Raw genomic sequence first — 23,841 nt, forward strand, 5'->3', positions numbered from 1 at the left:
AGATTCCCATTCCCACATTGCTTTCTCATCAAATATCACACTCCTTGATAATTCAACTTTCTGAGTTCTCAAGTTGAAAACCCTATATTCTTTTTCACAGTTGCCATATCCAACAAATACACCATTCTCACTAGTTTCTTCCAATTTGTGTCTTTTCTGTGAAGGAATGTGAATGTAACACAGAGAACCAAATATCTTCAAATGTTTGACACCTGGTTTCCTCCCACTAAATGCCTCAAATGGAGTTATGTTGTTCAAAGCACTTGTTAGACACCAATTTTGCAAATACATAGCCGTGTTCACAGCTTCAGCCCAAAACTTCAAGGGAATCTTCTTTTCAAACATCATTGTCCTAGCCATTTCAACCACAGTACGGTTCTCTCTGCAACACCGTTTTGTTGTGGAGAGTAGGCAACAGTTAATTGCCTTTCTAACCCCATATCTTCACAGAACTTAGAGAACTCTAGGGATGTGTATTATCCACCCCTATCACTCCTGAGTTTCTTAATTTGATAACCACTCTATAGCTCAACCATGCATTTGAACCGTTTAAAGATGTTGAAGACTTGTGACTTGTGCTGCAGAAAGAACACCCAACACATTCTAGTGTGATCATCAATAAAGGTAAGGAAGAATCTGTTCCCTCCAAGAGTAGTGATCTGTATTGGACCACAGATATCAGAATAAATCAGCTCTAGAGGTTGTGATGCTCTCCTAGCCTTTTCCTTATCGAATGGTTCTCTATGACCCTTCCATGTAGCACATCCAGGGCAAACATGCTCAGTGACTTGTAATTTAGGTAAACCCTGCACCATTTCCTTCTCTTGCAGGAGCATCAAACTGATGTAGTTTAGATGTCCATATCTTCTATGCCACAACCAAGATGACTTTTCAACAGTTGCTCTATTAGCCATGAGAGGATTAACATATTCTAGACTTAAGGGAAAACATCTGTTTCCTTTCATTTGAACACTTGCAATCAAATCTTCCATCTGTCTTTCTCCATATATATCAACCATGTAATCACCAAACACAAGCCAATATCCATGCTCTACCATCTGCCCTACACTCAATAAATTCTCATCCAATCCAGGTACAATCATAACCTCTTTAATATATCTAGTCACACCTTTCATTTCTATAACCAAGATACCTTTGCCTATTGACTGCACTAAATCTCCAGTGCCCATTTTAACTCTACACTTCACATTTTTATCAACATCAACAAGCAAAGATTCATGAGAGGTTATATGATTACTACATGCACTGTCAACATACCATATGTTCATATTTCTCCCAATAATAGCAGAATGACAGGCATAAAACATGGTTGCAGGTTCTGTTACTAATTTGCAAAGTTTACAAGCTTTCCAGCCTTGTTTGGTTGATCACAGTCCTTGATGAAATGACCAAATCGATTGCAACCGTGACACTTTGGCTATCCTTTAAACCAACACTCACCATAGTGTAGCTTATCACAATGTTAGCATTTTCCCTTAGCCTGATCAGGTTTTCCACCTTGATTGACAAAGTTTTGAGGTTTAGGGTCCCATTTCTTTCCCTTCGATTTCCAGTTCTTCTTTGGTTTAGAGTTACCTAAAGAAGGATTTGACTGAGTTCCCTTTGGATTCACACTCATACTACTGAAAGCTCTCTCAGTGGTACTCTTAGCATGCCTATCAAGGCGCTATGCAAATCCTCTCAAAGAAGCAATAACCTCTTGCAACTCAATAGTTTCAATATCCTTAGTTTGATTGATCACATAGCAAACTGGATCAAATTCTTTGGTCAAGCTTATAAGCAATTTCTGAACCAAATGCTCTCTGGCTAAATCTTCCCTATACCCTTTCATTTGATTCACCAGCGTGAGAAGACGAGTGAGATACACAGACATGGTTTCATCATCCTTCATCCTCGTGTACTCGAAATCATGGCGTAGACCTTGTAGTTTGATGGATCTCACTTGTTTATCACCATGAAATTCCTGGTGTAAAATATCCCAAGTGCCCTTTGAGGTCTCCTCATTCGAGATTCTGGGAAAAATATCCTCCGAAACTGCTCCTTGAATGATACCCAACGCCTTAGCATCCTTTATTAGCTTATCACTCAGCGAAGCTTTCTCTGAATCTGATGAGCCTTCCTCTTCGACCTTCTTCCCCTTCGATTCTGGAATTTCAAAACCCTTTTCAACCAAATCCCAGATTCCATGCGATTTGAAAATAGTTCTCATTCGGATCTTCCAAAATTCATAGTTACCACCATTGAATATTGGAGCCCGAAGATCACCACCACTTGACCCAGCCATTTGAGACCTAAATCAATGAACTGAGTTGGAAATTTCACGTTGGATTTTCAAGCACAGCCTTTACAGATTCGACGCCCCATTTCCAGATAGAAACTAGGCTCAAGATACCATGTTAAGATTAGAGTAAGCTTCCATTAATCTGATCATTTGGATTTCGAAGGGAGCAAGAAGAATGAAGAGAGAAGAAAAAACTAGAGAGAAGCAGAGAGAATATTTCATAACAGCATCATTCTTTCATTTAGAATGGTGCTCCACTTTCATATATTCTTTCATTCCTTACATCAGTCATCATCACCATTCAATACATAAGCCATTGTGATTATGACACACCAAGGCATGTGAGCCAATAGAATGAAAACTGATCTAAGACCTACACTTGGCATATGAGCTCAAGCTATCTCAACAGAAAACAGTTTTACAAAATGACAAATAGAAAAACTACTAAGTAAACTATTTACTAACAAGTAATTAGTAAGCAATTTACTTTTCGACCAGAACTTTTGTCTCTAGAATTATATTTTTTTATTATTATTTATGATGTTTCTTTTATTGCAAGCACATCTACAACCACGGAACAGATGAAAGGAGGTGACAAACTCATTACATGTACTGGGTTTAATACTAAAGTAGAAAACTACACATACAATATAAGTGAACCTAAGAGGTACCAAAACACGTATACATGTAAAATTACCAAAAATTCCAGATACTGAAGAATGAGGTTCTTTAAGACGCACATCATAAGATGGCTGCCAAAACCAACCCCTTTCTTTCTGTATCATGATGTCTTTTCGTGTCTCATTTTGCCTCCAAAGATCTTGGCTTTTTTCATAAGAAAAGGCTGCACAGAATCCAGGCATTAGATAAGTAGATGCCTCACCATCTATGGAATTAACAGCCTGGGGATGATCACTATTCTTATGTACACCAATGCGGTACCGCAATCCAGATTCGGAAACAAGTGAAGACATATCTAAGGAAATTGACTCAGGCACATCCCAGTATTTTCCTTTATGGTCAACGAATAGTTCAGGCCATGCAGCCTCAAGTGTAATATAAGGAAGCGGCAAACATCTTAAAGGTTAGTAAAATTTCATACATGGCTCATAATTTAAACAGGAAGATAAATGAAGGAATAAAGGTACAGGCATGAACTTTTTCACTAAAACAGCTTATGCAGTGCACATGTGCAATGTTAAAGGTACATAAATTAATCTTTTCAGTACATGGTTCTTAATTTACAGACATGAAACTTTCCACTTTTATCTATGCTCAGTGCAGTGCATAACACTCATTTGGTCTCTAAGATTGGATTGAAATGGACAACTGACTATATTCAAGGTATGTTGACGAAAGAAATGAAAAAAATTGTGGGTTACTTGAAGGTAGGAGATGGATTATTTTCCATTCCAATCAGCCAAAATGGTAAGGATCAGAAAGGATTATTTTCCATCATGTCTTATCCCCCTTCTAATCCCCACAAAATGAAAAATCATACACTATCTTTAAGAAATTAGGAATAATACTTTAAGATTATACATGCTGACTGAATCTGGTATATGTTCAAGTGATTAATAGCTCATATAGATACATCCCTAGAATTACACATGTTTAACTTTAATTCCTATATGAGAAATTTGTCATATGAAAGATAAAAAATCGCAGTAGGATGATACTACAACCTGGCATGAACAAACCCCAGGAAGAACTTAAACTAACAACTCCAATACCCATAAATCATTCAAACTAGCTTCATGAACCCGGCAAACAAAAGATAACAGGAATTCTGACTGTTTAAACAATTTGATTAAAGGTCAAAACGAGGAAAGCAAATGCATGCTTTGTGAAAGAGCACCAATTTGTTGCGGCGTCCTTTCACCATGCCCTTCTGTGCTCAACTTTATGGATGATGACGGAGACAAAAGAAGCTGTGTACAGAATCCAAACGAATAAAGTGACTTGTCCAAGACATGCATTGCCACATCTTTGAATGTAGGGACCTCCATCTCACCATTAGTAAATTCAGCTTTAACAGAAGATAAAAATTTTCTTCCGGCAGAACTGCCCAATTAATCCAAGCCACCTATTTTCACGCAGATCATGTAACAAGGGAATTAGTATGTCTGACAACTAAGAGTGCTAACCGGATTTGGTTAATGTGAGATGACTTTGGTCTAAGCATAGTAACTCTTAAATCACTCCTTTAACAGAAAACATGCTCAAGGAATTAGGACATTAAACTCAACACATTTGGATCGGTAATTACAAAAATTCAATGCATTTACACAGTACATTCATTAGCTAGGATACTGTTCAAATTTCAAAACATCGCAACAAACCTTTTCACCTAAGAAATCCCATAAAAAAAATTGGATAATCCCAATCATTGCTCTGATAAACATGATAAAGCTTTGATGCTCTCAAAAAACATAAGAACCCCCTTGCAAAATTTTAAAATAACAAGGCAACGAAAAATTCATGCTTTATGTGCTGTACCACTAGAACTAGGCAAACAAGCTTTGTTTGGCTGTCAAGCTTTCCACTCAAGCTCTCTTTCTCACATCAAGTAATTCACCAATAACCCAAAGTTTATGCAATATACGTATTTGGCAATTAGTAACATAAAAATTGTTTACAGAAAATACGAATTTGGAGAAAAAAAAAAAATGTTCATTTCTCAGCAAACAGGAGACAAAGTATCTTTGCTAACCTTTTTCCTTTAACCAATTCCCTATAACAACAATTCCAATTGCTCCTCTCTCCAAACTTTCCCAGCAACAAAACAAACAACAAACGAATCACACCCATTACTCATCATTTTCTCAGTAACCATACAAACCACAAACTGATCCACGGAAACACATAAAACGAAAAAGAATATCAATTAAACGAAAGTATAACATAAATTTGAGAAAATCCAATAGGCAATAGCTAAGCAAAGAAGTTGTAGCAGTGTACCAGTTAGAGGTAGCTGGTCTGAGCAAGAGGGACTGGAGAGAGAAAGAACCCAAGTCCCTGTTAGTAGTGGGGGAGTCGGAAGGTATAACACCCAAAGGGAACCCATTTCCCAGAAGAGACAGTTGCTGAATCCTGAGGGCTCGGCTGGCTCGAGCACCGTCGAGAGGAAATGGGTCGCCGGGAACGGCCTTGGCGGAGTCCTCAAGGGTCTGAGGCGAAGAAACGTTCAAGTCCCAGAAGGCTGAGTCCATTGACGTCCTCAGTTTCGCCATTGTTGGCTGTCGAAATAGCGAGGGAGTGCGAACTCTTTTTGGTTTTGGTTTTGGGGTTTAAGTGGCGGGTTTGTGATGGTTTTATTTGTCTCTTCGTTTGGGTCCTTATCGGTCTTGAAATGAGTTTCAAGACATGAGTTTGAAGAAGACACCCCAAGAGATAAGGATGACAATTCTAATTGTTTAACTCGATAATCGTAGATAATTGTCTAAATAGATTGAATTTGGGTATAAAAATTCGGGTATATTTTGGGTATGGGAAAAAAATATGAATATTATTCGGTTATGATTTTAGATATGGTTATAAGGGTCAAAATCCGTATCAGTCCCCGAATCTGAACCGAATAATATATAATATAATTATTCATAATATTAAAATATTAAAATATATATACACACACATATGTATATTCATTATTTGCCAAATCCCTTACTTTGAGTGTAATACAAAAATTGCATTATGTGAGTTGCATTTTGTGGGAATGTTCATAAGTTTTGATATAAATCAAAATCTATGAGAATTTAATGGTACTTATGGGAGTTATCAAAAGATCAACCAACATTATCAATGTTTAACTTTAACTTTTATGCTCCACAAGATCCATTCATTGAATTATTTTATACATCAAATATTTAATGACGAAATTAATATTTAACAAATTATCATGCGTCAATTAAACGAATATATTTTTTGTATTGACAAAAATGGATATAACCGTTAACCGATGGCTATGGTTATGGATAATACCCGATGGTTAATTTGCGGTTATGGATATGGTTAATTTTCATGGTTATGAGATTAGATATAGCACTTTCATCCCCAAACCGAACCGTTGCCATCCCTACCAAGAGATCTCTTTTTGAAACAAGTTCTAAGGTATGGGTGTATCCTCACTATCGCGTTTCGTGCTAATGACATAATATTGCATAGAAAAACTTATACAGTTATAATTGTTTCATTGGCTTGAGACTCCACCATGGCGACGTATTATTGTCATAAAAGTCCTTTGCGAGAAAGTGATTAGTGGTTGAGAAATCCACAAAATCCGCCATGGTGTGAATGGAAAAGGTGGTGATGAAGAGCTCATATGTTATGTTTCAATGATGGATGGTACTAGTTTAAGGGAGGTGAATAGGTTCCAATTTATAAATCTAATGTCAATTTGGATTAGCAAATTAATTTTCACATCCACATCACATGAAGGTATCTTACATGTATGCATTTAAATAAACTCTGAAAATGTACATAGCAGACGTAGGAAAATCCCTAAGCTCCCAAGTCAGGGTAAACACTAAGGGTGCGTTTGTTGCACCGGATTAACTCAGACTAGACTAGCTTGAGGGACTAAGTTAGATTGACTTAGACTAGACTAAGCTGGACTGATTTAGTGAAGCATTTGGTAGAGTGCCGGACTAAAAAAAAGAATAGTTAACAACTATAACTTTATATTATTAAATACACATTTAATAATATTTTGTTATTAACTCAATAATATTTTATTTTTTATTCAAGCTTTTTCTTTGTGTTTGTGCCTGGGACGCTCTTCTCTATCTGGACTTTCTCTTTGGGAGTTCATTCTTTTCTTCCTTGTTAGTGTCGTCCCCCAGCACTCATTTTTTCCTGCAAAACAATATCCTTCAAGGTGATTTTTCCTGCAAAATCGTCCCTAAAGCTACTCTCTCCTCCGTCTCTCCATGTTTCTTTGTACCAAAGCTACTCTCTCCCTTTCTCAATCCATTTCTCAGGAATTTTTTGGGAAAATGTTTTTTTTTTTGGGAATTTTTTGGGAATTATTGGGAATATGGAAGAATTTTGTATGGGGATTGTAGTTGTTTTTGTTTTGAATTTTTTTTTTCAAATTTTGGTGTTGAGATTTAGGCAGTGGATGGGCTGGGTTTCAGATCTGGGAAAGAGAGAAGCAGATAGATGGGCAAGGGAGAGAGAAGCAGATAAATAGATAAATACAAATTCTTTACAATGCTAATATAAATAGATAAAACAAATTCTAGCCTCACATCTGACACAATCCCATCCTGCCTACCCTTTGAATTGTTTAGTTCAAAAACCTGCATAACAATAGAGGGATGAGCTTCAACAACTCAGTAAGGACATAACCTTGTTATAGTAAATTGACAATCTTAAATTAAGTGTCATGGTATAATCCCCTAAGTTGCATATTTTGTTCGAAGATAGTTCAAAATTTGTTTATGTATTGACATTTGAGGATAGGTCCTTTATGTTGTGCAAGACACTTTTTTTCCTTCGACCGGAGTGAAATTCCAAGCAAGGTTTTATCAAGGCCTAGTATGCACACTATTCTCAATTTGTTCGTATTTTGAATTTGCTTGCAATGAATTATCGTACTTCTGTCAAAAAAAAAAAAAAAGTATGCATTCATTATTAACAACAATGTAGATTGCAATGCAGAATCTTCGTCTATACCCGTTAATCCGTATAAGTAAACACCCAGACCTCGTACATCCCATTTCGTACTTATACCACTTGGTCTCGAGTGACTAATTGTACGAACTAAATCATCCCAATTTCCCGTTTTGTTAGTCGTCTTGCCAAAACCCTTCGTCGCCAATACGGAATTACCCTAAAAGAAACTGTGCACTCTGGGCTCGCCTGAGACTTGGTACCTACGACTCACCTAGACAAAAGATCCTTTTCAACTACCCTCATTTCAAATTCCTTTACACCCCATTTGGATACGGTAAAATGAAATAGAATTTCACTTAAACTAGGGAATTTAGGATGGGAAAGCAGTTTTCCCTCGTTTGGGAACCTTGCAGCGTGAGAAACGCCAATTTCTAGGGGAAAAAAGGTGGAAATTGGGGACGAAGATTTCTGAGTTTAATTTCCTCCTAAAGAGGTGTAATTTCACAATTCCAACAACGATGAGAATCCCGAATTCAGTCTGCATAATTTGAAGAGTGAGGAATATTTTGATAATGTTCAATCTCGATCCTGGATCTACTTAATGATTCCTTATGCATATAGTTAGATATCTTGAATTCTGAGGTACCTCTTGCACTAAAACGCAGTGGGAGAAAACAGAAATGAAAAAGGACAAGTATACATATAGACATTAGATATATGAATATGTTTGAATAGAGAAGCATTATGCTGGCCTTTGGAATGTTTATGCTTGGGGATCAATTGTAATACATTTTCTGTGTGAAAATGCATGTAATAGGAAATCAAAAAGGGTATACTCATTATAGAATTGTGAATTTTGTTGATAGTTTTATGGTTGGTGTGCTTATTATGTTTTTTTTTTTCTCCGATTGAATTGTCTATTTGGTATGGAATTAACCTTACCTGGGAAAGGTGGAGGGTTTTTGGTGATGGTGGTGGCTTTTTTTTTGGGTTTGTGGTGGGGGGGGGGGGGGGGGGGGGGGGGGGGGGGGGGGGAGGAGAGTGGTTCTTCCCCTGAATTGTTTACTTCACTTCAATGGAAAATACTATTATCCCATAAATATTTGTTGCATATCTCAATATATCTTTGTTCATACATTCAAATAGGTATGTAAAATATCATATTGTAGACATGCTAACGAGGGTAAAGCGACAGCGTGCTATGAATGAAGAGGAAAATAGGTAAAAAAGGACAATTATTGTCTGTCACGCCCCAATCCTGACATCCGTCCAGAATTGACACGTGGCGTCAACAAAAATCCGTATCTATCATATCCCACCTCCGGGATATGGCCAAGCACAACCCAATAATCGAACCACATAGTTATTTTCGTATGCTTTATGGCTGCATCTAACCTCCCTGTTAGACTGCCTACGTACCCTAGACAGGGATCAAGCCATTCGTAGTTCGTCATGCACAATAATTGACATATAACACAGTCTGATTAAGTCGAAAGGTATAACATTTCTTAATCAGTCAATAGAACTTGACAAGCATGAAAATACTAGACTCAGGGTTACATAACAACCCATCTGAAAATCATGATTTCCCCTCCATCAATATATAGGCCATTAAGTCACAACATGATACCGCAATTCACAACATATATCATTTCAAAGAACCAACGATGTATAATACCATTCTCTAGCCACATTCATCAACAAGTCTAGTCATAACAATAACCATGGTATCCAACATAACAATCCCACATGACGATTAACATATCCCACTTCAACCCTCACATAAATTCCTCACGTTTTCCACATAAATTCGCGTTTCATAGCGAGTAACATATTTAAGAATTAACAAAGAACATATTAATCTCTAGAAACATTAATCAACTAAATTACTCATGATAACTCCACTCATATCCAACGTCATTCCACGATCACATCAATCAATAATGTCAACCATCACATCATCAATAACACATACAACAAGTCGAAACGCAAGGCTAGAGCAACACAATTCAGTTGAAGACTACATCTTTGGAAAAGGGGATTTTGGACCGCACAACGAACCAAGGCTCCAAAGGGGATTCCGGACCATCACTCAACGGAATCCAAACAGAACTCAGTTCCAATCCACCCAACCGAATTGAACGGAAGTCCAAGAAACATAACAACGGCTCGAAGGAACAAGACATGATTCAAGCTACCCAATTCACGAAACTCAACGAAACGAAGCAATATTTGAGTAAAATCCACATCACAACGGGTCATCGGTCATTTACTAGACCTCACATCTCCCAAGCAATTCAATATGCATTACAATCATGTGTCATAACCATTTCCAATACCCAAGTTACATCACATTTCACTTCATCATACTAATCACTATACTTCCAACATTATATTTCAATACATAGCTTGTAACATATCAAGTAATCACAAAGTACAATATTAACATTTAATTACGTTAATCAATCAATGAGGTAACATATCATTTCACGAATTTAATTAAAGAACTCTACATAATTTCCAATTTGGGTTAAGAATAATAACATGGTAATTCTAATTTATTTTCACAATATCTATTGTGGGTAATTCCCATCTACTCGAATTTAGGATTCTAAATCACCTTACGGAATGAACAAGAGCAAGGATTCCGGACCACTCAACGGAATCCAACAACATTGGGTTCCGGACCACTCAACGGAACCAAAATATCAAGCGGTTTCTCATAATCCACCCAAACCTGTCATATGTAAAGTCAATGCCAATATTATGGAATTGGTGACTGGTAATTCAGGCACTCAGATAAGCTGAGAGACTCGGGTGAGGGACAATAAAATAAGCATGTGACACAATAATAAACCAGCCATCAATCATAATTTATAAACCTTGAATATAAATCTTTCATAGGAAATCAATACCAAACTTTTGAAAACCCGAGGGAGGCACCCAGACATCCGAAAGTTCATTTTAAACGACCATAACATCTCACACCCATATTCACATACACACAATGAAAGTAGAATTAGGCGACACTGTTCATCCAAAACCTACACTTTGCAACCATCTCAAACTAAACTCCATGAACTAAGGTGGATGCAATCCCGGACCATCACTCAACGGGATCGCGGAGTAAGAGGGATTCCGGACCATCACTCAACGGAACCCAAACCAAGATACGATTCCGGACCGTCACTCAACGGAATCGCGGAGTGGAGTAGGAAGGATTCCGGACCATCACTCAACGGAATCCAAACCAGGATACGATTTCGGACCATCACTAAACGAAATCGCGGAGTAGAATGTGTAACACCAATCGATAAAACAAGACATAGATCAAGTTACTCAAGGTACAAAGACTCAATGAAACGAGAATGAATAATGACACGAGGGTTGAAACATGTTTCGAAGCAACAAACCCCATAACAATGGATTAAAGGTCCACTACTAGCTCTCGCATTTCATCACATCAATCCAATCATACAATACAAACCATATTTCCAATCCACAAGTCAAATCATACTTACTGAAAATAGATCACTGGCCACAAATAAAATAACACTTCAATAGAATTCACATTTAATTAACATGGGTCTATGGCGTATGTATATATATAATTCACATTTCAATATGCAATTCGAATCACTTTTCCACAATATTACCCATCCACAATCAAACCACATTTAATAAAAATAGATCGATGGCCAATTATAAAAGAAATCACATTTTAATAGCTTAGTTTGGTTAGTAATGTGTGCTACTTGTATTTATACTCTTGATTGTACTTTTGTGTTCCGATTAGGCTCTTCAAAGGAACAAAATTAATATTATCTAAAGAAAGTAAACTGATTATGGGATCTACCACTCAAATAATATCACTCAATTAGTAGTAAAGAAGATTAGAAGGGAAACTGGAAAAGAAAATAGGTGTGGCAAAAAAAAGTACTCTACTTCTCCACAAAATCTGCAGAAACAGCACTATTAGACCAAGTTTAGGCTCCCTTTGGGACATTCCAAACTAAACCAAATCATGTGATATTATATGGGTTTTGAAGCTTGTGTTCTGTACTTTAAAAGCATACAAAGTTTGTAGAAAACGGAGCTCTAAATTGGAAGTTATGCCAAAAGGAAAAACGGAGTCTTGAAACTAGAAACCCAATTTTCTGCTGCTGTCTGGCAGCCCGCGACCCAAACTTAAAGAAGGTTTTGATCAACTAAAACTCAATGAAATTGAGTGAAAACAATTGGGTTACGATCATGAGCATATGTACTTTCAACACACTAAAAATTTTCTCCAAAGGAGCACATAAAGGCCTAGAAATTAAGAGCCAAAGAAGGCTACTCGAAACTTGAGTTTTCTTTGCAAAGAAATCAATTTTCTGCAATTTACGTAACAACCCACTTCCAATTCATATAACACATCCCAAAATACTTCCCGGTAGTCCAGAAGTCATGTATACAACATCCAAAACTAACATGACTCAAAATTAACAAGAAATTGACCTTTGAACCAAACCCTTGATCAAGAAATTTGATCTACACACCCAACAATTGAATCTTTGGAAACCAAGCTAGACATAGGTTCACATGGTCACTAGAAGGTATTTAAAACCTAGACAACACTCGGGAACGATCCCACGCACTGCCACATGCAGGTGGAAGCCAAGATGGAGGGTTTACAAACCCCGAATTTCAACATTAACTAGAGGAGCTCAAATTTACGTGGTAGCTAGAGCTCAACAAGGGAAACACTTTTCACAACTAGGCCGGCGATAAATTCTAACCGGAAACAGTCCAATTTCATCGGAGAAAACCGGATTTCTAGGTGTTCTAAACACCCAACTCTAAAATGAATACGAAAGCACAAACTAAGCATACCCACTTGAAGATTATGAAGAGTAGATGAAGTTTCATACCTCACTCGAAGGAAATCGTTGCCTGAATCGCCGAAAAGATGATAAATCCGCCGGCAAGGTCGTGGACTTTGCGACCTCGAACTGCACGGATGGAAAAAGAAATGGGAAAATATAAAATCACAGAGATGTAGAGCTCGTCAAGAGCTTTCCAGGGACACCAAAATCATCCAAAACGGAGCTCGGATGAAAAAGATACAAGCGGGTCAAGTTTGGTGAGTTTATGGGTCAAATTTCCCCCTAAAACGGTTTTGTGCCGTTTCCCCCTTCCCATTTTCTGAAATCCCCCCAATTTATAGCATTTTGGTAATATAACCAAAATGCCACCAACTTCAAACGACTCTAACTTCTCCGTTCGGACTCGGAAATAAGATCTGTTTGCGCCTACGCGCTCATGGAATCGAACTCTACCTAACCAATTCAAGAGTTGACCAAAAAGATCGAGAAAATTTGAAATGACTAATGTACCCCTCACTTTGTTTTCTTAAATTTGGAGAAATAAAGAACTAGTTCCAATCAAATCTTCGAAATACGTCAAGAATAAAATAAAATAATAATTTTGGGGACGGGATATCACATTGTCAGTACAATTATATATGTTATTGTCATGGTCATGCATTGGCATAGTACGAGTGTTCTTCTCAAAGAACCTTCAAATGATTGGGATCAAGAAAGGCAAGCTTTCCTTGGTCGATTCCTCGATGGAAAGGATTCAACATGCATTGAACAATTACGAGTTAGCAAGAGTGCATTTAAGCAGTTATGTGAAATTTTACAAGGGATTGGTGGATTAGTTCACACGAGAAATGTGTCCATTGAAGAATCTGTCGCAATTTTTTTGAATATACTTGCCCACAACTTGAAGTTTAGAGTCATCGGTTTTCATTATTATCATTCCAAGGAAACAATTAGTCAACAATTTCACAAAGTGTTGCATGCAATGATGAAAATAAGTCAAGAATATGTGAAATATTAGCCAAGTGTTATTGGCAATTCTGAAAGAGACAAGTGGCGGTGGTTTGAGGTAATCAATCAACAACTATACCAAAAAAATATGTCTTCGTTTGATATCTTCATTAGCTTTTTAGGCTTATCTCTTTTTTTTTTCATTTCTATAACATTTTTATTTAGAATTGTCTTGGAGCACTTGATGGAACTCTCATACCAGTAACAATAATGGATGAGGAAAGACCAAGATATCAAGATAGAAAGGGTGATATATCCACTAATATGTTAGGAATTTGTGGTCCAAATTCAAGATTTTTTTATGTGTTACCTGGATGGCAAGGCTCTGCATCTGATGCTCGTGTTTTGCGTGATGCCTTATATAGGATTATTCCAATAAACTATAACTAAGAATAGGGTGAAATATATGGCATAATATGGACTCATCATTCAACATTGAATTATTCCACAAATGACTTGGAATTCTATGCCATTGTTCAAGCATTGCAGTATTGGAGGCACTATCTGATCTACAAAGAGTTTGTTATGTTTCCGATCATGACTCTTTAAAGCATATAAACAATCAAGAAAAATTACCAACAAGGCATGCTAAGTGGCCAGCATAGTTGCAAGAATTTACATTCGTCTTAAAGCACAAAGCCGGTGTGCAAAATCAGGTTGCATGTGCTTTATGTCGGAGGAAATATTTACTTGGCTCGATGAGAATTCAAGTATTGGGGTTTGACTCTTTGAAGGATTTATTGAAAACTGATCCTTTCTTCTTTACATTTGTTAAAGATGTTAAGCATGGAACTATAACATAATATGTGTTGCATGATGGGTTTCTCTTTAAAGGGAACCAACTTTGCATACCAGAGTCTAGTTTAAGATTGAGGATCATACAAGAGTTTTATAATGAAGGCCACATTGGAAGGGACAAGACCTTGAGCTTATTTCTTTCTCTTATTTCTGGCCTACCATGCGCAAATATGTATATCGTTTTGTAGAACGATGTCGAATCTGTCAAGTTTCTAAAGGCAAAGCGGCAAACACTAGATTATACATGCCATTACCCATTCCATCACAACCATGGGTAGATATAAGCATGGATTTTGTTTCAGATTTGCCTCATACTTAGTGCGGTGTAGACTCAATTTTTGTTGTGATGGATCGATTTTCCAAGATGGCTCACTTTATTGTCTGCAAGAAGACAATGGATGCTTCAAAAGTTGTTGAGTTATTCTTTCATGATGTATATCAAATTCATGGGTTACCAAGATCGATTATTTCTTATCAAAACACCAAATTTCCCAGTATTTTTTTGAGGAGCCTGCAGAAATTAGCTAATACACAATTGATTTTTAGCAACGCCTCATCCTCAACCTGATGGGCAAACTGAAGTTGTGAATTGCTAATTAGGGGACCTTTTGCTTTGCCTGGTTGGTTAGCATCTGAAGTCATTAGACCACAAGTTATGTATTGTGGAGTTTGCCTACTATTGTTCCATCAATTGTAGCACCAAAATGTGTCCTTTCTACATTGTTTTTGGCTTAATTCCACTAGCACCAGTTGATCTTGCTCCTGTACCAAACGCGAAAAGAATTAGTGGCAAAGATGAAAGTTTCATTGATAATGTCAAGCAGATCGATAGCATGACGCACAAGCACCTTCAAGAAACAAGTCAGAAATACAAAGTGTAGACATCAAAATTTCGGTGAAATGAATGTTGACCAATAATTAAAATTTCAACGCTCACGTATCACATAAATTTTACATGTAGCGTGTGACTCAACGAAAAATCGAAATAAATTGGAAAAGTCATCAAATAGGACACGTGTCAATACCTGGCAGAAATGATTTATTTCATCTGATTATTTAAATCCAAAAATCAAGTTTTGGAATTCTATAAATAGGAGGCCAAAGACATTCATTTTGGGGGGGGAGAGAAAGGAGAAGAAAGAAGGAAAAGAAGAAAAGAAGGAAGAAAGAAAGAAAGAAGCCTTGAAACTCTAAAGCTCTCAGGCAAATCCCGAAGGATCAAGAAAGCAATCTTCGTTCTTCGTCAAATCCACCTTCAAGATCAAGCCCCGACGGCCCTTGAAGAACTTCCACCAACTCAAGATCAAGCCCCGACGGCCCTTGAGGAAAGTGTTCATCGTTCATCATCCGTTCAATTCAAGATCAAGCCCCGACGGCCCTTGAGGAAAGTGTTCATCGTTCATCATCCGTTCAATTCAAGATCAAGCCCCGACGGCCCTTGAAGAACTTCCACCAACTCAAGATCAAGCCCCGACGGCCCTTGAGGAAAGTGTTCATCGTTCATCATCCGTTCAGTTCAAGATCAAGCCGTTCAATTCAAGATCAAGCCCCGACGGCCCTTGAAGAACTTCCACCAACTCAAGATCAAGCCCCGACGGCCCTTGAGGAAAGTGTTCATCGTTCATCATCCGTTCAATTCAAGATCAAGCCCCGACGGCCCTTGAAGAACTTCCACCAACTCAAGATCAAGCCCCGACGGCCCTTGAAGAAAGTGTTCATCGCTCATCATCCGTTCATCCTAAGATCAAGCCCCAACGGCCCCTTTGGATCAACAACCTCAACAAATCCACACATCCGTTCATCCTTCAAGATTAAGCCCAGAAGCCCCTTGAAGATCCGTTCATCCATCAACCTTCAAGATCAAGCCCAACGCCCCTTGAAGATCCATTCATCAACTGTGCATCCTTAGATCAAGCCCCGACGGCCCTTTGGATCAACAACTCATCCACAAACCCACACCCTACGAAGATAGAATCAGAGGACCAAATTACAAAGAGATTGTAACCCCAAAATCATTAATACAAAATATATATTTTGTACACGTATTCTTGTCTCTTGTGTTTCAGGAATTTCTCGTGTTTACAAATTTGGCACGCCCGGTGGGACAATCTCTACCTCTCATCTCTATCATCAAATCATCGAAAGACGCAAATGGCATCAAGAAAGGATCAAGCTGTTCCTGCAATCAAAGCAAAGAACAAGAACATCATCGCCGCAAGTAGTGATATTTCGGGCATCATAACCCGAAGTAAGGCAAGAGATCTTTTTGCCGCGGCTTCCGCCCCTGCATTAACTTTGTCAAAGGAACAAGAGCACCTGAGGTACGAGCCTGTGATCACCCTAGCCTCGCTAAGGGCATCAAAAGGGGAGAGCCCAAGGAAATACTCAGAGTCCCTACTCTCCGACGCTGATTCGAGCGGCAGTACAACCATGCAAGTCATGACCACGGGAGCAACTTCAATCGAGGAGCAGCTAGCTCAGATGAATGAAGCAATCGCAAAGCTCACACGAACTGTGGAAGAGAAGGACTTGCAGATTGCCGCACTTGTCAACCAACTAGAGGCGCTACCCGACGTGAAAGTCGACCCAATTGTTGGCCTATTAAAGAAAGAAGGTGACGAAGAAGAGGAGCCACCAGTGGAGAAAGTCGAAGAGAAGCCGAAGCTAGACCAAGCAACGACATCCATGGGATCTCTCTCTATCCAGGAGCTACAGGAGATGATCGCAAGCACTATCAAGACACAGTACGAAGGAAGCTCGCATGACTCCGTACTGTACTCAAAGCCTTACTCCAAGAAGATTGATGCTTTGAAGATGCCAAGGGGTTATCAGCCCCCAAAATTCATGCAGTTCGATGGAAAAGGCAACCCGAAGCAACATGTCGCCCATTTCATTGAAACTTGCAACAATGCTGGGACAGAGGGAGACTACCTCGTTAAACAGTTCGTGCGTTCACTGAAAAGTAACGCTTTTGACTGGTACACTGACCTCAAACCTGAGTCTATCAACAGTTGGGACCAGCTAGAAAGGGAATTCCTCAACCGTTTCTACAGCACTCGTCGTACTGTAAGCATGTTAGAGCTGACCAGCACGAAACAGTGGAAAGATGAACCCGTCGTCGACTACATAAATAGATGGCGTTCTTTAAGTCTGGATTGCAAAGATCGGCTTTCTGAAACCTCTTCCATTGAGATGTGCGTTCAAGGCATGCAGTGGGGACTACATTACATCCTTCAAGGCATCAAACCACAAACATTTGAGGAGTTAGCCACCCGCGCCCATGATATGGAGTTAAGCATCAACCGTCATGGGAAGAAAGAACAGACCGCCGACTACAAGAATGACAAAGTTTTGGGGCCAAAGGTGGATAAGGCTACGTGGAAACCCACCAAGGAAGCAATGATGGTCAACACAACTCCAGTCAAAATCCCTACACGAAGCAAGGCGATTCAAACCGAAGCTTTTCGTGATCAAGAGATACGTAGACGCACTTTGAAGGAGCTTGAGGAGAAGACTTATCCATTCCCCGACTCTGACGTGGTTGCCATGTTGAAAGACTTGCTTGACAAAAAGGTGATCGACCTACCTGAGTGCAAACGGCCAGAAGAGATGAACCGTACTGACAGTCCAAGGTACTGCAAATTCCACCGCTTCATTAGTCATCCGACGGAAAAGTGCTTTGTGCTAAAAGATCTCATCATGAAGTTGGCTCAGAAAGGGATCATCGAGCTAGATCTTAATGATGTGGTGAAGTCAAACTATACCACCGTCACTTCTGGCTCTTTGAACTCAAAATCTTCACCTCAACCGCTGGGGGCATGCTCCAAAACCATGTCAGTCAAGTCAAGTGAAGTTGAAGGATGGACTTATGTCACTCCAAAGAAAATGCACAAGAAACATAGGTCTCCTCCACAAGTTCACCAATCGGAAAGGGGGCAAAGCAGCTACCGTCAACCTTCAAAGCTACATGAAAGTATTGAGGATGATGAAGTTATGACACAAAGATCGTCCGTTGCCATCACAATGCGCGATTTCTTCCCCAAAGACTTCTTCAATCACTCAGTCAAGACTCCTTGCTATGAAGATTGCAAGGAATGCCCCTCTAAGATCGTTTGACAAATTCAAAAAAAAGCTCCTCGTTCGCACGAGCCTAAAAGGCGACAACCAAAGCTCCTTGTCCGCACGAGCATAAAAGGCGACAACAAACGCTCCTGGCCCGCAAGAGCATAAACTGTGTACGGCAAAATTATCATCAAAACCATCACCCATTTGAACTACGTCATGACTTGATCCCTCCTCAACCAAGGGTACGTAGGCAACTTGAAACTTCAAAACTTCAAGTACAGTCACATCACCAACAAAAACACAAACACTTTGAAGAAAAAAAGCGAATTCAAACTATGAATACTTTATTTCTTTAAAGGAATGATTTGGTTACAAAGCCGTATTACAAGGGTGAGCATCACACCAACGTCACCACCGAGGAAAGTTGTGACCAAAAGACACTACACAGCATAAACTCGCTGCAGTCTTTTGCACAACCACACACGATAAAAGTGACACTTTGGGACAAGCTTCAAGTAGCAGTGGTAAAGAGCCCACGACAAGCAGTAAGGTCAATGTGCACAACAAAGTCACCGCCGAGGGAAAACCGTGACCAAAAGGCATTACACAGCAAAATCCCGCTGCAGTCTTTTGCACAACACCACATGGTAAAAAGTGGCGCACTGCAACAAGCACCAGGCAAAGAGTACAGTTGCACCCACATCTTGCTCACTCCGTCACCAATTCCAAATTCACAAGAAGCTGCCACCAATTGTGAATATGGGTAATCCGTCAAAAGGCAGCAAGGAAATTTGTGAATGCAGTAAGACCTGTAAAAAAAAAAAAAAAAAAAAAAAAAAAAATACATATGTTACTATGTATTAAAAAAAAAAAAAATATATATATATATATATATATATATATATATTCTCTACTCAAAAAAAAAAAAAAAAAATACATATGTTACTATGTATTAGAAAAAATATACATATTCTCTACTCCAAAAAAAAAAAAAAAAAAAAAAAAAAAAAAAAAAACATATGTTACTATGTATTAGAAAAAATATACATATTCTCTACTCGAAAAAAAAAAAAAAAAAAAAAAAAAAAAAAAAAAAAATCGAAACACGGTAAAAGGGGGGTTCACGGCAAAGCAAGCAAAAGTACTAAGTATAAATTTATTATTTGTTCTTTGTCTTGGTATTGCTTCAGCTTTTTGCAGAGGAAGAGAAAGAAGACTTGGCTTTTCTTATTTTCACAAAAGCAAAGAAAAAGGTGAAAGTTCCACCATCGCAGCCATCAGAAGACACGGCTACTGCAGCAATCACTACCGCCAGTGTTAACCTCCCCAGGGACAATGCAGCAGTTCCTCCACTTCAGGTTTGACACCTTGCACTACCTCGAGCTCGTCATTCTGGCCACCATGATCAAAATCAACGAAGAGTTTCATTGACCGCTGTCAAACGACTAGCCGGTCTTCAAACTCGACGCCTTACACTCTGCCTCAAGATCTGGCTATTTCTGCACCTCCACCGTGGCTGCTGCCTTTGAATGTGATCAACAAAATCAAAGTTTGTCAACTCACACCCAAAGATCTCATCCGTCTGCTTGCCTCTGCTGCTGCCTTTGAATGTGATCAACAAAATCAAAGTTTGTCAACTCACACCCAAAGATCTCATCCGTCTGCTTGCCTCTGCTGCTGCCTTTGAATGTGCTTGACAAAATCAAAGTCTGTCAACTCACACCCAAAGATCTCATCCGTCTGCTTGCCTCTGCTGCTGCCTTTGAATGTGCTTGACAAAATCAAAGTTTGTCAACTCACACCCAAAGATCCTCCGCATTCTCTCTCTCGGACTCGGCCTGGGTTTTCACCCACAGCCTCTTCCTTCTTCATCACCAGAGGTTCTTTATATAGAAAAAAAAAACGACAATGTAGAATAAGAAATAATAAAATAAAGTAAAATGAAATGATGATGTTGGGAAGTAATGATGAAAGTAAAGAATAAAAAAAAAAAAAGTAAAAAAAAAAAAAAAAAATATAAAAAAATAAAAAACAACTCTGGTGGATCAATCCACCGAAAGAAGAAAAAAGAATAATAAAAAATATATATATATATAAAATAAAATAATAAAAAATAATAAAATAAAGTAAAATGAAATGATGATGTTGGGAAGTAATGATTAAAGTTAAAAAAAAAAAAAAAAAAAACTTTGGTGGATCAGTGCCACCGAGAAAAAAAAATTTCTTTGGTGGGTCAGGGCCACCGAGAAAAAAAAAAAAAAAAAAAAAAAAAAAATTCTTTGGTGGGTCAGGACCATTAAAAAAAAAAAAAAAAAAAACTTTGGTGGATCAGTGCCACCGAGAAAAAAAAAAAAAAAAAATTCTTTGGTGGGTCAGGACCATTGAAAAAAAAAAAAAAAAAAAAAACTATTGGTGATGTATATGTTTTCTCTGTATTTAGCACTATACACTAAATAAAACGAAGCATGTTCATTGATTTCCGAGTGATTACAAAAAAAAATAAAAATGGCAGAAAGATGGAGTCTTCACAAAGGTTGTGTACTTGAGGCCCCACTACGTGGCAACACTCTCGGAACAGGAGGTATCAGAGCAAGAGGCATCGGAGCGGAAGGCATCGGAGCGGGAGACACCGAAGATAGATCATTCAAGGCCCCAAACCTTGGTGGAACGCTGGATGACCCAGGAAAGAGGTGCATCTGGAAGAAAGACGCAAGCCTTTGACGGTCGCTTTGAATTCGACCTTGAGATTCTTGCATCTCATCAAGCTTCCTCTTCATGCCCGACGAATAGTTATTTGCAAGCACATGCAAACTTCTATTCTCGTACTTAAGCTGTTTAATCTCCTGCTTAAGATCTTCCACCTCTGCCATCAATGATTCCACCTGACGGGACCGAGCAAGCAGGCGTTGGCCCATGTTGGACACAGAGCCCGCACACTGAACACTAAGAGCGAGGAACTCTTGAACGGCCAACTCATCGGACCGTCCTGACAGCAGTCTACTATCTTTTGGAGTGAGGAGGTTCCTAGCTACTATTATAGCTGTTGTGGCGTCCTGCATCACGGAGTCTTCACCTGTAAGAGGACCGTTAGAAGATAAGAAAGAAGGACACCATACATTACCTTGAAGCGGCGCAACCGGATCACTGCTGAGACTCAATTCTAAGCTAAGGTTCGATGGGTTAGCCATTTTTTCAAAGGTGTTAAAAGAGATGGGTGGATGGAGTTAAAACTCAAAAGGCCGGAGATGATTTTCAGGAATGAGCAACCTTCAAAGTATGCATGTTACAGGTGATCAATACCTCTATAAAAAGGAAGAGGCGCTTGCTCAGAAATCAAAGAGGCGTTGGTTCAGAAATCGAAGGGCCGTTTATTCAAAAGTGAAGAGACATCGCTCTGCAAATCTCAAAAGCTGGATTTTCCGGCGTAAGTTAGGCGACGCTTTCTCGGCTTTCCAGAAAACGCGTTCAACTTTGTCAAAAGATCTCCGACAAAGTTGAAAACACGTGGAGGCTGGCGACGCTTTCGCGGCTTTTCAGAGCACGGGTGCCACTTTGTCAAAAGATCACGTGGAGGTCATCATCGCAGCTACACATCTTTAGCTGACAAGCGCAAACTTCGGCGACGCTTTCTCTGCTTTTCAGAAAACGCGTGCAGTTTTGTCAAAAGAGGCACTCGTTCAGAAATCGAAGAGGCGTCGTTCAGAAATCAAAGAGGCGTATTCAAAGATCGAAGAGTCGTCACTATTTCAAAAAGCCGGATTTGCGGGATCAAAACGTTTGTCGACAAGGGTAAAAGAACAGTACCACCACTTGCTATTGGGAAATCCCTATATATGTCGACCTTCATCTTTTATGGTAAGGCAGACCTGCAAACAAAAAAAAAAAATGCCCAACTCTTCCTCACCTCCGAGAGTACACTCCCAGCAAAGCATCTCAAAATGCTCAGTTTTCTTCCTCTCCGGGAATACCCTTGCAAACAAATGACACCAAGGCAAAAGTATCTCATATCATCAAGGGCGAAAGCAAAGGTATCTCATATCATGCTTTTCCCCTATCTTTTCCTTTGCCCTTGTTCTCACCTGCCAGGACAAGGACAGAGAAAGCAATATGTCGGAACCTCCACTCAAACTTGCGCTGCCACCAAGAAGTGATGGTCCATTCAAATGCAAGGTTTGCATTCAACTCCTGCATCAGGAACAAATAGTACAAGAGAAGATGCTAAACCTGCATAAGGAAATACCACTTCTACAAAGGGGAGCAAGTAAGGCAAGTGAAAATGATGCATTGAAGCATGTGGAGACAAGCTACGACTGCATATGCTGAGCTATCCTCTAACCCTCTTCAATACGAATTGGAGAGATTGAACAAAGAAACAGAAAAAAAGGAGTAAGTTCAAACCTTCGGAGGAGACCAAAAGAATCCTCCAGCTCAATTCAAGAGTAAGCCTGCGGAAAATCAACGATTGGAGGAAACCGGAAAATCTTTCAGTCGAACTCAAGATCAAGCCTCGATGGCCCTTGAAGAAATTTCCAGTCCAATTCAAGATCAAGCCTCGACGGCCCTTGGGTTGACATCTACATTAAGGGACTTCAGAACGCATCTTCTACACGTGACAAGCACATGTCTACGACGCACCTTGAAGTGGGGGCATTTGTAGACATCAAAATTTCGGTGAAATGAATGTTGACCAATAATTAAAATTTCAACGCTCACGTATCACATAAATTTTACATGTAGCGTGTGACTCAACGAAAAATCGAAATAAATTGGAAAAGTCATCAAATAGGACACGTGTCAATACCTGGCAGAAATGATTTATTTCATCTGATTATTTAAATCCAAAAATCAAGTTTTGGAATTCTATAAATAGGAGGCCAAAGACATTCATTTTGGGGGGGGAGAGAAAGGAGAAGAAAGAAGGAAAAGAAGAAAAGAAGGAAGAAAGAAAGAAAGAAGCCTTGAAACTCTAAAGCTCTCAAGCAAATCCCGAAGGATCAAGAAAGCAATCTTCGTTCTTCGTCAAATCCACCTTCAAGATCAAGCCCCGACGGCCCTTGAAGAACTTCCACCAACTCAAGATCAAGCCCCGACGGCCCTTGAGGAAAGTGTTCATCGTTCATCATCCGTTCAATTCAAGATCAAGCCCCGACGGCCCTTGAGGAAAGTGTTCATCGTTCATCATCCGTT

General features: G+C 39.0%; 1 protein-coding gene, 1 long non-coding RNA gene and 1 pseudogene across 2 annotated transcripts; all 3 read right to left on the reverse strand.

Annotated features, from left to right (window-relative positions):
• Positions 1-1,687: 1,687 nt before the first annotated feature.
• Positions 1,688-2,305, reverse strand: LOC125474629. The gene has a single exon (XM_048578555.1). The coding sequence runs from the start codon at positions 2,303-2,305 to the stop codon at positions 1,688-1,690; it is 618 nt and encodes a 205-aa protein (XP_048434512.1).
• A 1,735-nt stretch (positions 2,306-4,040) lies between these two features.
• On the reverse strand, positions 4,041-5,637 carry LOC108866273 (annotated as a pseudogene).
• A 1,097-nt stretch (positions 5,638-6,734) lies between these two features.
• LOC125474625 lies at positions 6,735-13,106 on the reverse strand. The gene is made up of 3 exons (XR_007256095.1): positions 12,829-13,106; positions 7,552-7,602; positions 6,735-7,156 (listed from the first exon to the last, which is right to left on the reverse strand). It is a non-coding gene; the product is annotated as an uncharacterized LOC125474625 (long non-coding RNA).
• Positions 13,107-23,841: the final 10,735 nt, after the last annotated feature.

Source organism: the organism of the source record quoted next, unplaced genomic scaffold (genome assembly GCF_019419815.1).
Source record: "Pyrus x bretschneideri cultivar Hongxiangsu unplaced genomic scaffold, Pyrus_bretschneideri_v1 Contig122, whole genome shotgun sequence".
In the NCBI taxonomy this organism is placed as follows: domain Eukaryota; kingdom Viridiplantae; phylum Streptophyta; class Magnoliopsida; order Rosales; family Rosaceae; genus Pyrus; species Pyrus x bretschneideri.